Source organism: Phaethon lepturus, unplaced genomic scaffold, assembly GCF_000687285.1.
Source record: "Phaethon lepturus isolate BGI_N335 unplaced genomic scaffold, ASM68728v1 scaffold40088, whole genome shotgun sequence".
Lineage (NCBI taxonomy): Eukaryota > Metazoa > Chordata > Aves > Phaethontiformes > Phaethontidae > Phaethon > Phaethon lepturus.
The window spans coordinates 4,133-20,657 of record NW_010556188.1 but is presented as its reverse complement, the minus strand read 5'-3'; the positions used below and the strand labels follow the sequence as shown (position 1 = coordinate 20,657).

The 16,525-nt window shown below is 42.3% G+C and overlaps 2 protein-coding genes across 2 annotated transcripts in view; one reads left to right on the top strand and one right to left on the bottom strand.

The window, feature by feature from the left end:
* Positions 1 to 910: 910 nt before the first annotated feature.
* EIF2D (eukaryotic translation initiation factor 2D) lies at positions 911 to 12,216 on the top strand. The gene is made up of 14 exons (XM_010292405.1): positions 911 to 1,094; positions 1,781 to 1,864; positions 4,018 to 4,108; positions 4,765 to 4,872; positions 5,523 to 5,812; positions 6,013 to 6,130; positions 6,567 to 6,612; positions 7,317 to 7,420; positions 9,278 to 9,436; positions 10,140 to 10,229; positions 10,334 to 10,429; positions 11,600 to 11,720; positions 11,866 to 12,040; positions 12,146 to 12,216. The coding sequence occupies exons 1-14, from the start codon at positions 1,040 to 1,042 to the stop codon at positions 12,214 to 12,216; spliced, it is 1,608 nt and encodes a 535-aa protein (XP_010290707.1). The 5' UTR covers positions 911 to 1,039.
* Positions 12,217 to 15,959: 3,743 nt separating this feature from the next.
* RASSF5 (Ras association (RalGDS/AF-6) domain family member 5) overlaps positions 15,960 to 16,525 on the bottom strand; it is a gene marked incomplete at its 5' end in the record, with an annotated part of 3,834 nt that continues 3,268 nt past the window's right edge. Inside the window, one exon of the mRNA XM_010292406.1 lies at positions 15,960 to 16,112. Coding sequence (XP_010290708.1) covers positions 15,960 to 16,112 — 153 coding nt within the window. The remainder of the gene's footprint in view (positions 16,113 to 16,525) is intronic.

The following is a 16,525-nucleotide window of genomic DNA, read 5'->3' as shown; positions in this document are numbered from 1 at the left end:
GGGGCCGGAGCCTCCCGCTGCACCGATGGGGGCGGCCCGGAGGCTGCGCTCCGCTGAAGGGAAGCGGCTCAATCCTGCCTCCCTCGCTGGGCCCGTCCCGCCGCGTCCTCGCGGCGTTGTCCGTAGGTCTACACAGTTGGGTCACGGTCTCGGTGCCGCGCAGGGAGCGGCGGGGGCAGCGGCTCTGCCGTCGGCGGGCTTTTTTTTGGGGCAGGCAGGGAGCTGTGGCTGCTTTCACCTTGGATTTGTGATAAACATGAACAACTGGGCTGAATATGGAACGCAGTTTTTGCTTGAAGGTGCTGCCATAATTAAACTAGGCTGAAATGAATTATTAGTTCGAGGCCTAGCTGATCCTTCTTTACTTTTATGTTCTTCCTTGTGTAGTGATGCTAGGCTGACCTGCCGATCTTTTAGATTCACTTGACACTTCTGTGAATGACCACACAAACGCACCTTGTGTTGGTCACCATCTCTTAAACATCAGTTAAAACTGTGGGGAGGGGGAAAGCTGGCAGCAATCCTGCTCCTCCGTGTCGGAGCTGCAGGAGCTTGTAGGAGACAGGCTGGACTGAGCAAGTCTGACACTCCCAGATTTATGCTCAGGAGTTCAGAGCAGTAATGAAATCACAGTGCAAAACAGAGGCAAAGACAGCAACAGGAGCTGTAAGCAGATGTTTAAGAAAGAATATGAGCAGGGCAAGCATATTTGGCCTTTTCCCAGTATTCTTCTAGCATGCAACTATCTCATTTGTAAACCCGGCTACAAATGCTTCAAATTGTCTTCTGTGAAAAAGTGGGAATCTCATGAACACCCAGCAAAATAGTAACTACTGATCTAGGCATTATTTTGAGTGATGATCTAGATAGCTTTGTAACACATGTGTGATTTTATCATTGCAGGAGAAAACTACGAACTGATGTTGCAGCAGCTTTTCCTAACCTTAGTGCTGAACAATTGACTGAGTTTATTCCAAACAAGGAAGAACTTAATGTCATCAAAATATACTGTCACAAAGGGGAGGCTGTCACTGTTTACATGAATAACAGGAACCCAGTACTGTTTGAAATTGAGAAAGCTCTGTATCCAACAGGTATGGGGAGTGGACTAGAATAATCCTCCCTCTTTACTTACTGGGCACCAACCTTTCCCCAAAAGATTTCCTTGTGTCTGTCATAAGTACTTATCCTACCCCTACAGTATTGGTACACTTCATAATCTTGAATGCAGTTATTCTGTCAATGTCTGTGTGAAAGCAGTGGCATTTCTGGATTCTTTCAGCAAAAAAGGAAACTGAGGTGCTGAGAGGTTAGAAACCAGGAAACAAGTCTTTAAGTTATGGTTTAGCACCTTAGCTCCTTTTCCCTGTTTTGTCCACTGCAAGGTATAACACCAAGAAGCTTCCAGGCAGGCCTGGAGTTAGGCAATGAATTGCTTTGATAGTCTATGCCATTATTTTTCCCATATCCAGCAATTCTTCCCTCTTGGAGTAGCATTTTAGTTCAGAGTGTCTTTGATTTAAGGAAAATAATGCAAACATTCATCTGTATCCTTTATAACAATTCACATGAGCTTGAATTAGCTAGCAGCTTTATTTTTCTCCATCACATTTACTAATTATTGTAGGATTGTGCTGACTTCAGATTTCTTGATTACCCGAGTAACGAGAGTGTTTAGTTGTGGTTAGTATTTTACTGCTTAGTCTTAAAGATGGGAAGAAGCAACAGCTAGAGGTGGTTTTAATGATGCATCTTTAAATTTGGTTCTGTTTCCGGACAGTGTACACGCTGTGGGTCTACCCGAATCTTCTCCCTGCTTTTTCAACATGGCCCTCTGTGCTACAGAAACTAGCAGGAGGAGCAGGTAAGAGGACTAGAACTTTGTCACATTGCATTGCAAAAAGGAGTTGCTTTCAGGGCTTTTATCATGTTATCTCTCCCAGTGACAGAAAGGTACCTGAAACAAGATAAAACCAGTATAAAGAATAAGTACTCACAAAGTAATTCATGGTGATGTCCTAAAAAGGAAAATAAATTAGCTGTAAAAAAACTTGTGAATGAGACAAAGTAGGTTAAGCTGTTTAAATGCAATAACCTGTTCCATGTGGAAGCCTCAGATTTGGCAGTATCTTCTCAGGGTGATCAGCGACTCTGAACTGGGACACGGAACTGCCTATGTCATTGGACTGTCTTTTTTATAACTTTCCCTGAGCAGCTGAGTTCCTGTGCTCCCACCCTGCTTCCTGTCAGTTCAGAGGTGAACTCGCTTATCCTATGGATACAGAGTGAGTTTATATTGGAACCTACAGTTGTAATCACTGTCAAGTAAATTGTGGATTGTGCAGGTAAGGTTGGATTTGAATTCCTGGATTACTGGCTCTACCACCTAATTATGGATCAAGACTAACAAGAAAGGAGTCTATTTTCTGGAACCTGCTTTGGGTGCAATTCAGATTCATAAAAATCAGGTCTTTATAAACTTTAAATTGCAGAACTGCTCAACCAGAAAAAGACTTAATTGCAGCCACTGTGCCTTAGTCTGTAAATGGAAGAAATGTATGTGTAGGAAGAGATGTCTTTTTTTCCATTACACAGTATCTAAAGTAGAACTCGAGTCCCTCTGTTTACTTCATTTGCTTTTGGGGAAATAAAGTGCTTGAATGTGTAGCTGTGATAGACATCTGAGCAAGCCTTGCTGCTGACTTGTAGTGACCTAGTTTCTGGGAAAAAAAAGTCTTGCTAATGGGGGAAAGACATTGATGAAAGAGGGCTGCAGGTCATTCATCTCCCATGGCAACCAGGCTACCTCTGGGTACGATCCAAAGATAAGAAGCTAGCCACCGAGACAATGGCCAACAAAAGCAGAGAGGAGAGGTAGAGCCACTTCGGGAAGAAGAGGAAAGGCATGAGGCTATCCGGTGCTGCAAACAGGGAGGGAGGGAGCAGATTTAGGGAGCATTCAGTTACAAAGAAGAGAAGCGAGGCAGTGCTATTCGTGGTATTGGTTCCATGAATTCAAATATCTGCTGTCTGCCCTGGTTGTTTACATAATATGCACATGCTACTTACCTTGTCACGTTAAGGTGTTTATGTGATTTCTGTCCTCAGAGATGTGGAGCCTTTGTTGCAATTGCAGAATTCTAGATTTGATGAAAGTAGTTGTGACAGTGAATGGGAGGAAAAAATATTGTTGGCTTCATCAGCATACACATTAAATCTATGATGCTGAGAAAAAAATGAGATGCCTTCAAAACCAAACCGTGGAACACAGGTCAGTCCATGAGACTGCAAGTTCTAGGCAATTTTAGCTGCTATGAGGGAGAGCAGATGCTCTTTACATAATTTGATGATAACGTGATGCTGTACGTGGGGAAAACTGTGCTTTGCTCACATGCCAGTCTATTTGTTCCAGGTATGGAAAACAGAAGGAAGCACACAAGAAGGTATACTCTTTCTCTGCAAATTAGCAAGGAGATGTTTAAGCCTGCTTCCTCATGCTGAGTAGAGTCACAGCTGAATGCAGCTATTGTGTCAGATCAGGAGGGTTGGGTCAGCAGTGGCAAATTTTAGGCAACTCTCTCCTCAGGGAGAGAGCTGCTGCGAGAACCTGCCCTTGGGACAGGGAAGAGTAAATGGGTAATTCCAGACACATCTCCTTGTTCCTTTCTCTTTCCATGTCATTAATGAAGAGTAATGCTCTCTAGGCTGTGAGCTCATGCCTTTCTGTTAGACACAGTACTCCCTTGGGCCCTGACAGGGCAAGGGGCTGAGCATGCTTAGCTCTTCTGCAATTTTTTGGGATGTGCCCAGCACCCTTGTGAATTGGATCCCCTATTCCACAGGGTGGTAGCAAGAAGTGCTGCCTTACTAGGAGAAACCGACAATCATGTTTTATCTGGCATGTGCTCAGCTATTAACAGGCTTGTGTTTTTGCTGAGTAACGGGAGGGCTGGGGGTGGAGGAGGTAGTGGCTGAGTTTTTCATTGAGAAATGGATGTGCTTTATTCTTTTCTTCAGATCTGATGCTGCCAGGAGTTGTAGTGCCATCTTCTGGCTTTCCTCAAGTAGAGCGGGGCACGCTCTGTGCCATCACCCTCTTGGGAAACAGGTACAGAGGATTCTTTATTCATATCTTTTCTTAGAAACTAAAAATGAAATGAAGCTATTTTTTACAGGAGGACTCTGGGGGTTTTGAGGAAATAAAAGCAGTGCGCTGTGGACATAAACAATGGAAAATACAGCAGAAAAAAAATAGTCCACTTAACTTTCTGGGTTAGGATATGTTTGAGCTTGGGTGGACAGCTTTGCAAATTGGTTCTTTTGGACCTGTGGGGGCACAACTGGTAGATGCGTTTTGAAACAGTAATTTTTTTTTAACAAAAGATTGTAGTCTACACAGTTGTCTTTGTCTTATGAGGAAATTCAAAGTGGGGAGCAGTGCTAAAGCTGTTGGGTTCCCCCCCACTGCTAGTCTCTTTTGGCAGTGCATCTGCTTCTTGTACTTTACTAAAGTGAAGAATATGTCACTGCACAACCTTCACTTCAGTATCACAGCTGCACATATCCTTGGGATTCTTTGGAAGACTTTACATACCAGAAAGATGGGACAAAACCAGAAAATACCTAGATGCTTTAAAAAAAGCAGGTTGTAAAAACAAGGGCATCGTAAAAGAAATTCAGTATATCACAATGGCCCAGTCTGTCTTTGTCCAAGCAGCACAGTGTATTTGTGCTGTTCTGCTGTAATACTCACTTCTTTCCCAGAGCTCCAGTAGCAGTTGCAATTGCCAATATGTCCACTGCGGAGATGCTGGCTGCTGGAATGAAAGGGAAGGGCTTTGCTGTGCTGCATACTTACATGGATCACCTCTGGTGGGTATATTGCCAGATATTTGGTAAAATGTGTAACGAGTCTCATGTATTTATTAAAATAAAAATCTGTGCCCCAGTAAGCTTAATCTGTCAGCTCATCATATTGAGTTATTTGTGCCCAATTTAGATATGACCATTATTAAGGTTTCAGCTACATGTTTTTGATGACCACACTCTTCTGACAGAAGCGGGTGTCTGGCCTGATATCTATCCATTACATACATATTGGAAATAGATACGTAAAATTATTCACGTGATTCAGTTCCTTCAGCCTGTGAGTAATTATTATAGAAATGAAGCTAACATCCCCATTACTCTGATTTTAGGAAATCTTGTTCTATAAAAAGTGAACTTTGAATCAATTTTTGCTTAAAAGTGGTCAACTGTGCCAGTCTCAACCAAATAAATGAGTTGCTCTGCGTTTGGATTCAACTTGTCTGCTCAGTTTTAAATTAAGATTCATAGGGGAAACATAGAGTTTATGGAGGAAGATGAGTTAAAAATAAATTTTATAGTTTTGAGAATGCTGAAAAAGATCCATGCCACTGCCAGTTCATTTTCACTCTTTTATCAGGGTGAAATTTGTTCATTGTCCTGTGGGTTTCGAAGCAGTAAATGGAAAGCTGTTATGCTTTTTCTTCCTTTTATAGGGAATATGGTGACAAATCTTGTCCTCCTACCTTAGCTCCCTTGGTAACAGACTGTGCTGAAAAGGAGAGTCCTGAAGATGAGGAGGAGATGGAGGGGAAAGAGCCTGCCATCAGCTTCTCCGCTGACCCATTGCAACATGCGGATGTCGGTGATTTGAGCCTGAAGGAGCAAGACAGTTGTGCAGTACTGGTAGGAAAGGAGGAACTCGGTGAGAACAGAGCTGCAGAAACAGCTGAAGATGCCAACACAGTGGTTCAGCGGGAAGCTGAAGACAGTAGGACTCCACAAGGTATACTTGCATACAAAGGAAACCAAACTGTGCCCCATTTGTTTGCTGAAGCCCATAGCCATGATCTAGATCACTGTTCATTCTAGACAGCTCACTGCGAAGAACCAGGTAGAGACAGTTCTGTGTTGTCTGAAAGAACTAAGTGCTGTGGTCTGAAAGACCGACTACTCACAGCTTACTTGTCCTTGTTTTCCCTGCAGAGCAAATGGATGCATTATTTAATCAGTGCTTTTTTCATGCCTTAAAATTCAAAGTAAAGAAGTCGGATCTCCCTCTGCTCACCAGCACATTTCTACGCAGCCATATGTTCTCATGCTGGTATGTGGTAAGAAGATGGTCTTTGGATTTGCATGCTGGGTTTTTGGCTTTAAAACTGTGGAGATCAAGTGTGATATTTAGGATGAAGTTTTTGACTGACAAGTAAAATTCAGTTCTTATCTAAGGTTATCTAAGATTATGCTCACTTCTTACATCAAATACTTCGATGCAAGGATCATCCAGACCAGGATATGCACCTGGTAGCTAACTTGAGTTGGCTGATGTTTTAGTCACTTAAAACAGCCGTTTGCCTACCGCAGGAACATCAGCACTAGTTTCACTCATCACGTTCTATTTATTAGCTTGTTTGAAGTAATTCTTTCTCTGTGTGAATTGTATTTCTGCTCTTAAGAAAACTTCTAGCATAAGTAGCAAGATTTAAGGAGAAATGAAGGGTGACTTACAACTAAAGAACTTTTTAAAAATCCATTTATAGCCCTGCTGGACAACAACTGGACATAAAGAAGTCAAGCTATAAGAAGGTGAGATTTTTCTGGCATTAATTTTTTGGCATTAGTTTAAATAAGAATTGGAAGGAGAGAAAACGTTTGAAGTGAAAATTGTTCAAGTGCTAGTAAAACAAACAGACAAACACAAAAACCTAGAAGCTGTTCTTAAAAGCCAAGTTCTTTTTCTCAACTGTCTGCTCCTGTGGGATCCAGGGAGAAAAGTAATTGTCCGGAAAGCATGAGCATTGATCCACTTTGAATGCAGCTAATGCTATCTGCCACTATATACTGCAGTAGCTGTTAAAGGGTTCTGATCTTGCTGGAAAGTGCAATTACTTGCAAGAAGAGGCCGTTCCTTTTCTAAAGGTGGTAACAAACAAACCTGAAGAGAAAGGAGACGATACTGTCCTGGTTGTGCAGACGACAAGCAAAGACAAAGTGCATTGCCAATGACCTCACAGTAGTCCATGTGAGATGTACTGTGATTTGTCTAAGAAGGTCACAGAGCAAGCAGATAGCAGACCTACAAAAGGAACACTTGCTTACTCTGTTTTAGAGCCAGATAGGGGCACTCACTGCTCCTTAGCAATTGCTGTGTTTAGAGAAACAAAGGTGTGGGTTTTTTTTTTTTTTAAAGAAGTTTTCCTGATTTAGCAAGTAACTTTGGGGCAGTCAGAAACACATGAACAAGAATTTAAAATGCTTGACTCCACATTTCTGATTGTTGCTTCCTTCAGTTCTCTAAATTCCTGCAATGTATGCAGCACCAGAAGATCTTACAAGTGAAGGAGCTGAACAAAGGTGTGGAGAGCATCGTGGAAGTGGACTGGAAACATCCAGAGTATGTAGAATATTGTCATTTGAAAGAGTGGGTAGTCTCTGAAAGAAGGGAGCAGAATCTGCTACTTTCAGCTCTCTACCTATACTCTGCTTGAATTCCTGTTATGAATAGCTGTAGCAGCCCTAATTTACAAATCTTAATATGCTATGGAGGGGTTTTATACCCTGCTTCTATACAACATTGCTCATGTTTCCTGCTCTTGTAAAGTTCTTCCAGGCAAACAATATTCCTCCTCCTTTACTCAGTGGCACTGAGCATGCTTAAAAGTCTAATGGTAGTGTCATGATTTCCACCTTTTCTTTCTTGTTAGTTGTGCATTCATCTCATAGAACTTAAGATCAAAAAGGGCTGTTAAATGATCTGACAGTTGCGTGTGGCTTATTATGGTTGTAGTGGTTGTACAAATTTTCCAGAGAAACATCCAGAAAATGTTAAGGAGGATTCAATTCATTGCAATTTGTTGCAGTGTTACAAATTGCTGGCTTCCAGTTTGGATGCTAATAAAAGAGTTACAGTATCAAGCTTGTTAGCAGTCACTAAAAAGCACTTTCCTTAGACAGCATAGTAGTTTGTGGGGGAAGAGAGGCAAGAAGGTTTGAAACCCATCAGGCAGCTTTCCCTCTATTTAACAGTGACTATAATGGTATGAATGTTTTATGCCCTTCTAGTTTAAGCAGGTCGTCCCCTCCCCATTCCATCTATGTGCTGGGACAAGTCATTGTTCAGCTTTGAAGTGGACTTACCTGTCTAAAGAATAAGTCCAGCAAAAAGATGACACTACTGTCGAATAAATGCTCATGAAACCACTGTTGCAGAATGTCATATAGGATCAAATCAAGCACTTTGCAAAATCAGAAGCCAAAGTTATAATATCTGAGCCCCCCCCCCCAAAAAAAACCAAACTGCTGTGTTTTCCATTACACATATAGATTTGCACAAATACTCTTACCCTTTCAGTTATTTCTTACCCAATTCCTCTATCGGTGTTCCTGTTATCTTTCTAAGGATTAGTAGTTACCTCACATCAAGAACGGCCTACTCGTTCCTTCTGTGTATCAGCACATTAGCTCTCTCTTGGAATTTCCCAGCGGGCCTGAGGCTTCCTGGTATATAACATCTCCTTGGCAACTAATGGAGTGGAGAATATTTCTGTAGATATAAGCACATCTTCTCTTCTGTGTTTGGAAAGAAGTAGAATTACTTTGACTTTTTGCATTAACTCTTCTCTCATTATACTTGGCCTTATCATTAAGAGACAGGCACACTCAAATTCGGTTTGACAATTCTCTTACCTGCAAGCTCTGGTCAATGAAGTGAGACTCCAGCTCCTGCACTGGTACAGTTCTTCCCTCTCCCTTCCAGAATTGTCTTTTATCAGTGGCCACTAAGGAATCATTTCAGCCTTTAAATGCCTGACGTTTGTGGAGAGTGCAGTTGTTTGGTTTTTTTAAAATTTAATTCTGGTGATTCTATGGAATAGGGCTGCATCCTTTGAATTATGGCAGTTGTCTGTAATTACGAGAGTCAAATATGCTTAGAATAGCTGGGGAGATTTACTTTTTCCCCAACACAGGCAGCTTTACTCAGAGTGAAACCTGAGTTGAGGTGCTTATTTATGTGTACCTTTGCAATGGGTACAAGTACAAATTTAGTAATTGCAGCTAATGCTCCAAAATAGTGTTCTTTCATCATGTCCTTTAATACCCAGACACAGGCCCCCACTGCAATGGAATGCATTTGGGGGAACTGACATACTATACAACAGACCAGAAAGCTTTTTGCACAACTCTGCTAGGTTTCTCAGTGAAATGGAATTGATGAGTTTCAGTCCCTTTCACCGAATAATTCTTGTTTCAGTGTTAAAGCATTTGCAGTACCTGAAGGATTTTCTTCAGTCTCTGCTGCCCAAGACAGCAAGAGTGAAGATAGAGAACAAGTGTACCGTGCTCCTGAAATCATTCCACTTTATGGCGTCTCAACAAAAATGATCCCACTTTTTCAGGAATCTGGACACAGGTAAGCACTAGAAAGTGCAACAAAACCATTGTTAATGTGAAGAGAGAATAAGCCTATGCTGTTACCATTTTGTTAGCCCTCATGGGGAGGGCCCTGCCATGCTGTCAGAAGCATGATGGGAATCAAGAATACATTCATTGCTTCACAAATGGAAGAAAGATAAGAGGCTGCAACAGCTGCATTCAGCACTTCTCCCACAGCTAGGGAGGTGATAGCTCAAGTGTCAAAATTGATACATTTTACTTGGATTCTCTTAATTTGCCATTGGATTAAGGCATATTCTGCCCACACACAGTATGGTTTACTTAAAAGACGATGCCCAGATAATTTAAAGAACTCACTTGCCTCCTTGTGCCCTAATCCTGTCTGTTCTGGTGTAATTTAGGCAGCAAAAAAGCTCCTCAACTGGCAGTTTTGTACAAGTTATCCAGTCCCCTGAAGTTAGGAGTGCCGTTGGGGTCATCCTCCCAAACTAGGACCCCAGAACTAAGGTTTTTAGGGTCTCTGTAATTACTGCTGTGAACCTTTAATCTGGTACATAGCAGCTGAGGTGTAACAAGAAGTGGCTCCCTAGCAAATATATTTTGGTATTGAGCTGTTACTACCAAATCTAGTCAGGGTAATTGCTGTCTTCTCTCTTGGTGACAGAACCCAACACCTAACTACTTAAAGTAGTAAGTTAAAAATTTTTCTTTACCTTTAGAAAAGGCAGCATCCTCTCAAGCAGTGAGGTGAGAAACATCATCATTAACTATGTGAAGACTAATGAGTTGGTTGATGAAACAAACAAAAAGTAAGTAGGCATGGAGGCTGTCCTGCCCCACTGCCACAGGAGATGCTGAAGTTAGAGGAAAAAGGTGAACTTATTTGCTTCTAATGCGTGTTTTTGTTTTGTAGCTTTGTAAAGGTGAATGCTGTTCTGTGTGACTGTTTGTTAGATAAGTCGGAACAAGATGAAATCTCAAACCTTAAATGGGATGACCTCTTGAGCAGGTAACTCTTTTCCCAATGTAGTGTTTGAGTATTACACAGATTTACTGCGTGCAACTCAAAGCCACGTGTTATTAGAGCTACCTAAGTTGTAACTTCCTACTGGTAATACAACAAAAAATATCCAGAGACCTTCACTTAAAGGTTCTCTCATTCTTCACCATTTAACAATTTAGAGTAGATATAAGAAAGAAATTTTTCACAATGAGAGTGGTGAAACCCTGGCACAGGTTACCCAGAGAGGTGGTAGAAACATTCTACCATCCCTAGGAACATCCCAGGTGAGGTTGGACAGGGTTCTGAGCAACCTGATCTAGTTGAAGATGTCCCTGCTCACTGCAGGGGGGTTGGACTAGTGACCTTTAAAGGTCCCTTCCAACCCAAACTATCCTATGATTCTCACAAGCATCTAGCATTAACTGTTGATGGGATTTTTTTTGTTTACCTGCTAACCACTTATTAGGGAAAGCGTCCTAAACAAACAGTGCCTGGTTCTGTGTATAATCTGTATGTACATACTTATAAAGCCATCCTTTGCAATAGATAGCCAAACACGCCCTTTTTAGGCAATGGCAGTCATCCTGCTCTTTATGTGCAGCACAGCTTCTGCCTTTACAACGTAAACCCACCTTTTAGGTCCAAGAGGCCCCAGTATCTCACACAAGACCATTGTTTCCATATACTGAAAAACTTTGCCTAAGCATCCCCAGTGTCGTACTTGCCTTGAGCTTCTCCATCACACAGTGCTTCTGAGGCACCTCCAGCAGTTTCCTTTATTTCTGAAGCCAAGTTTGCTCGTGGGACAGTAACACAGTTTATGCTGAAATTTAAACTGAAGTTGCTTCACCGATCTGTGAACAACACAACTGAACAATAGCTTATAGACAAAGTTAAAGAAGGTTTTCCTCTACAAGAACCAATCTATAAAATTTTACCAGTAACAATCTAAACTATAATTTTTGCGAGTCAGTAGACTGCCTTTCTTAAAATAATAGCTGGGATGCAAATCTTTGCATGAGATTGTTATGCATTATCTTCTTAAGACAGAAATTCTTCTCACACATAGAATCTTGGCTTGTCTCAAAAACCTGTGAAAGGCTGCAGTAGAAAAGCACAGTTAATATCAGCCTTGCTGTACTATATAGACTAAATGGTTGTATAAACCTTGTTCAGGTGCCTTGAACGACTGCAGCCCTTACACCAGGTGACGTTTTTTGGACAAGAACCTATTGTGAGGAAAGGAAACATTGAGCCCATCGACATAACCATAGCACAGAGATCATCAAATAAGAAGGTAAAAAGAGAACTAGAATTACGGGTTTTGAACATAAGCCCGGGTTCTAAGAGCAGCTTTGGGAGCTTGTTTTTCTGGGATGAATGGGACATGACTTGTTAATTCCTACAGCAGTGATGTTTGCAATAATTATTACAACCTGTAGGTGACAATTATCAAGAACCTTGAGCTGTATGGTCTAGACCCACAGAGTGTGGCCAACATTCTGCAACAAAAAGTACAAGCCAGTGCCACCATCACCCCAGTACCAGGAACAAAAGACAGAGTTCAAGTTCAGATCCAAGGCAACCAAATCCATCATCTGGCCAAGATGCTGCTAGGTAAGTCTATCTTGGAACAGAACCGGGACTGGTTACAGCAAGATACTGATTTTAATTCTTGAACTCTGAGTATTTACCTGAGGTGAACTCTTGGTTATGTTGCAGAAGAATACCAGCTACCTCGGAAATACATTCAAGGCCTTGAGAAGGCTCCAAAGCTTGGCCGGAAGAAATAAAGAGAAAAATCTACTGTAAGAATTACTCAGATCTTATTATTTATAAAACCACTCTGCCAGCAAATCAAGGATAATGTACAGGCCCTATTCATTCAAAAATTAGTCCTGGATGTTTACAAGGTCTGGCATTCACTCACATAATAATATTGCTCCAGCTGTTCATTTTTCATAAAAATAAAAAGTTGAATAAAACCTCTAGCGTTATCCTTTTCCATGTATTTTCTAGAAGTTCCTAATGGTACACTAGTTTTCTGGCTACAGCAGCTTTTGGCTAATTTAACGTTCTTGCTTTGCATCTTTTGGCAGAGGCACAGTTATGTCCACCATGGTAAATGTAAGCAAAGTACATTCCAACACATTGTCCTGGAGCAGTCCAGCTGTGCCATAGATTGTTTGTCAAAAGTAAACCCCACTTGGTTTTAGATTTTACCATTTTAAACATTTCCAGATATAATAGCAGACATTTCAGCACTAAGAATTAACTCTATTAGCTGGATTTTTATGGTTTATATTATTTTTATATATAAATACATGTTAATGTATGACATTAAATGTAATTTATCACAGGTAGACATGGGTAGCAGTTCTGTTAAATCTCCTAAAGTATTAGGAGAAGAATAATGAAACACTTTGGTCAGATTTCACAGGGGTTGATATTCTGTACCTCTTTAGCTGAATCTTAGACACTTTACAGTAGGGTTAAGAAATTCAAATTCACTTCTAGGAAGGATTCCTGTATTTTCCCTTTAGACTTAATACATGAATGTTCCATAGGAGGGCGCCAGAAAAAGAGATTAAAGAGATTTCTTTAATTACTGACAGTTTTATTATCGTTGTCTTTTACACTGTCTGCGTATGAACAAGTAGTTTCAGAACCTTCAAAAAAGCTGGAAGTGAGACATTTTTTAAAAATGCCATAGAATTACTAGGGAGTAGTAAAAATAAATTACAGCATTGCAAAAATGCATTTCACTTTGCCATAGAAGCTTTACTATTCCATTTTATACACATTATTTTACATGTTTTACAATAGACATGAAAAATAAATTCACACGAACTAACCAAAGGCACTGCCAACAGTATTTTGCATTTAAGGAAGGGGCCAATAGTTCTATCCTAGAGAAAGCTCAACTGCCTTGAGAATGAGAGTTTCAAGATCTACCGATTCTTCAGATGCCCCATATCTTGAAAAACCAAAAGAAACAGCCCTCCCCTTTGCAGGAGGTTTTCAGCAGCATTCACGGTAATTGCATAAGAAGCCATGCCTTCTACAAAAATGTCAAAGACATGCTGGGTTCCAGGAGGGGAGAGGGAGACAGTCACCAGAACTCTAGTAGAAAACAACAACAACAACAACAAAAGAAATCTTTACAACTTCTAGCCAGAAAGATAAGGGATTTAAAAACAAGCGTCTGGATCTTCTCAGAACCAATGGCAGTTTTTACAGTGTTCTTCCTCTTGACTGAACAGAAGTATTTATACAGTGCTTTCAAGATTTGAAGCACTAGATAAACGTTACTAACTTCACAAGTGCATAGTGAAGTAATAAGTATTCTTGTAAATGGACCAACAGCCCCAGAGCACGGAGACTGCTGCTCTGTTTGGGCTGCCGCCATGTTAAAGGTCATCTGGGTGTAGAGTACAGTACGGCGGGGAGGCCCCCCTGCACCGCGTGCCAGAGGCCATAGCCCTGTGAGCAAACCCTTTCACGCTACTGACTAAAGCACGAGCTGGAACTAAGCTTGCAGAAAGTGGCATTTATACAAACCCAGGGGCTTTAAGCAATGCAGTTACTCTCTCAATGGGGAAAAAAAAAAAATCCCAAGCAGTCACCTTCAGGAAAGAAACCAAATAGCTCCTCGTCCCTCTACGGACAAAAGCAGCCTCATCGCAACAGTACTTTAGGTAAATGGGGGGACAGGAGTGACAAGGCCTCTTGACAAAAGCCCCTTCCAACTTCCTCCTTAGCCCAAATGCAAAGCTTTCACACTTAAGGAAAAAAAAAGGCACTGAGGTAAAATTTTAGACTCTTCCACATTGTCTCTGTGGTAACAATAACCTGTTGCCTCCCTTCCCACTTGCCGCAGGTGGGGTCACAGCAGCCTTCAGCAAGCTCAAAGGGACACATCAAGTCAACATGAAACCCCTTCACACGCTCCACCTGACTCCGGCGGGTATTAACTTTCCGTTTTCTCTTTACGTTTTGTCGCCGTGCCCTGCGTAGACAGAGGGAAGACTGAACCTGGCTGTGTGCAGCGTGCTGGGAAAAAAGCACTGAGCGTAGCCGTGGGGCCCATCCTCTCTCAGCTCTGGCACCCCTGGAGCCTTCCTTGCCCTTCAGCCATCGCTGCATGGCATCAGCGAGATCGGGGTCCCTGGGTGGAGTTACGGCAGTAACTGACGCTCCAGCTCAAGGACTTTTTTTGAAGGATGCGCAGTGCATGCACCAGAGACGGTGGGAGCCCTGAGAGGGGGGGAGAGAACTGTCCTCTCCTAGCTCCACATAGAGAGCAAAACCTGGTAACCTTGCTGGACGTGCCGGCAGAGCACCGATGGCGAGTGGGGAAGGAGAACACAACACGTACAGAGTGGCACAGGGAGGGAGAGGATGGCGTGTCACGGACAGGAGTGGTGGGAGAGCAGTGCAAGGAGGATTAGCAGGAGGAAGCACGGTATGAGAGAGTGGTGGGAGGAAAGCGTCTGAGGCTAACGGTTCCCTTACTCTTCTGCACAGGCAGCCAGCGCTCTCGGTGCCACATCCACGCCCTGGCCCTGGGTGGAGCTCCTCTCCCTCGATGCCTAGACCTGTTCATAGCTCAAAATCAGTTTGATTTGTTTAAAATGGGGTTTTGAGCTTTCCTGGGTTAGTCTGTTGGATATGTATTGCTAAACGTTCAGTAGCAAACCATCAGCCCATGCCCCAACCATCATCTCTACACTTTTCAAACAGAATTTGTTAAAACATAGGTCCCAATTCCTACAGAGGAGAAAACTGGTAAAACACAGGCTAGCTTAGCTAAGCATCAGGAGAATTTGCTGTAATTCACATCTGTTTTCAAAATTGGAAGTTAATTAGAATAAAAATGGATGACTTTTTCCCAGAATTAGTATTACCAAGTTTCAATAATACTTACTAACAGACTGTTTGGGTGTTGCAGCTGCCTTGGTGCCATAGCTTTGCATTGCCCTGGCTATCTTAGCCCTGAACAAGTCCGTTTGGCATTTGGTTGCAGCTGCAACACCCACGTGGTTTGGTGCAACAACCTCCTGCGCTTTATCTGCTGCTTCCTGTGCTCTACATATGAAATGAGAACTCGGCCACGTGGGCGCACGCAACAAGCCACAGCACCTCCAAACAAGAACAAGCAAGTTCCTGGGAGGAGCATGAAGAGCAAGTGTTACCCTGCTCAAAACATCAGCCAGTAGATGTTGGGTCTAACGCTAGCATTTTCCACAAAGCTTCTCCACCTGATGGTACAGCTGAAAAGCGAAGCAGCAGCTCTGTTTGGTTTGTTGACAGCCACAGTTTTTAAAACGGGCTTCCCGTTCTTCGACAGGCTCTGGTCCTGGGATAAGAGGTTTCAGAAGAAGAAAATGCTGTATGCTCATTTATTGGTGCTGTGAGCCAGTCCTTAATGGAAGGGTGAAGAGGGAGAGTGGCCACTATAAGGTGTCCTGAGAAGTGTCTTTTCATGTTAAAAATAATATCTAGCTTAGTCTGATGCCCAGTGCCTCCTGTTGGGCTACCCAGGCTTGCCTCTGGCTTCTTTCAAGGTCTGTTGCAGTCTCTGTTTAAACTTCTCGTACTTCCTTCGCACTTGCTGGATTTTGTCCTTTTCTTCTTTGTCCAGGATCATCAAGAAGTTCTGTAGCTCTGGGATGGAGAATGCATCCCACTGCAGAAACAGAGGGAAAGTAAGCAGACATCATTCACCTTATTGCTTTTATGTTTGGTTCCCCGCCCCCCCGCCCCAAATCTGCGAAGATGTACAATAAAAGATATGTTTAAATAAACATGACACAGATAAACATGTAGACATGTTTAAACAAACATGGATCTGATCTCCAGGTAGCTTAACCTCACAGCGTCATGGGATAATGGGCTACAGCATAAAGGACCATCCCAGTGCTGAGCCCCTGAGCCGAGATATAATAGAAATTCCCTTTACTCAGGTCAATTGAAGAGATGCCATGGCTCCCTCAGGAACTGAAATACGTATGGGAGTATTCGATGTAGCATTCACCGCACTTCTCGTTACGAAGCGGGGGCAAGGTCCCAGCAGGCAACACTACCCAGCAGGAGCCAGTT

What these genes read in the sequence shown, in the direction of transcription:
- EIF2D (XM_010292405.1), top strand. Translation starts at nt 1,040, where the DNA reads ATGAATAACAGGAACCCAGTACTGTTTGAAATTGAGAAAGCTCTGTAT. An exon ending in TGGGATGACCTCTTGAGCAG is followed by an intron (nt 10,430 to 11,599) that starts GTAACTCTTTTC and finishes AACCTTGTTCAG; the next exon opens with GTGCCTTGAACGACTGCAGC. An exon ending in TCTGGCCAAGATGCTGCTAG is followed by an intron (nt 12,041 to 12,145) that starts GTAAGTCTATCT and finishes GTTATGTTGCAG; the next exon opens with AAGAATACCAGCTACCTCGG.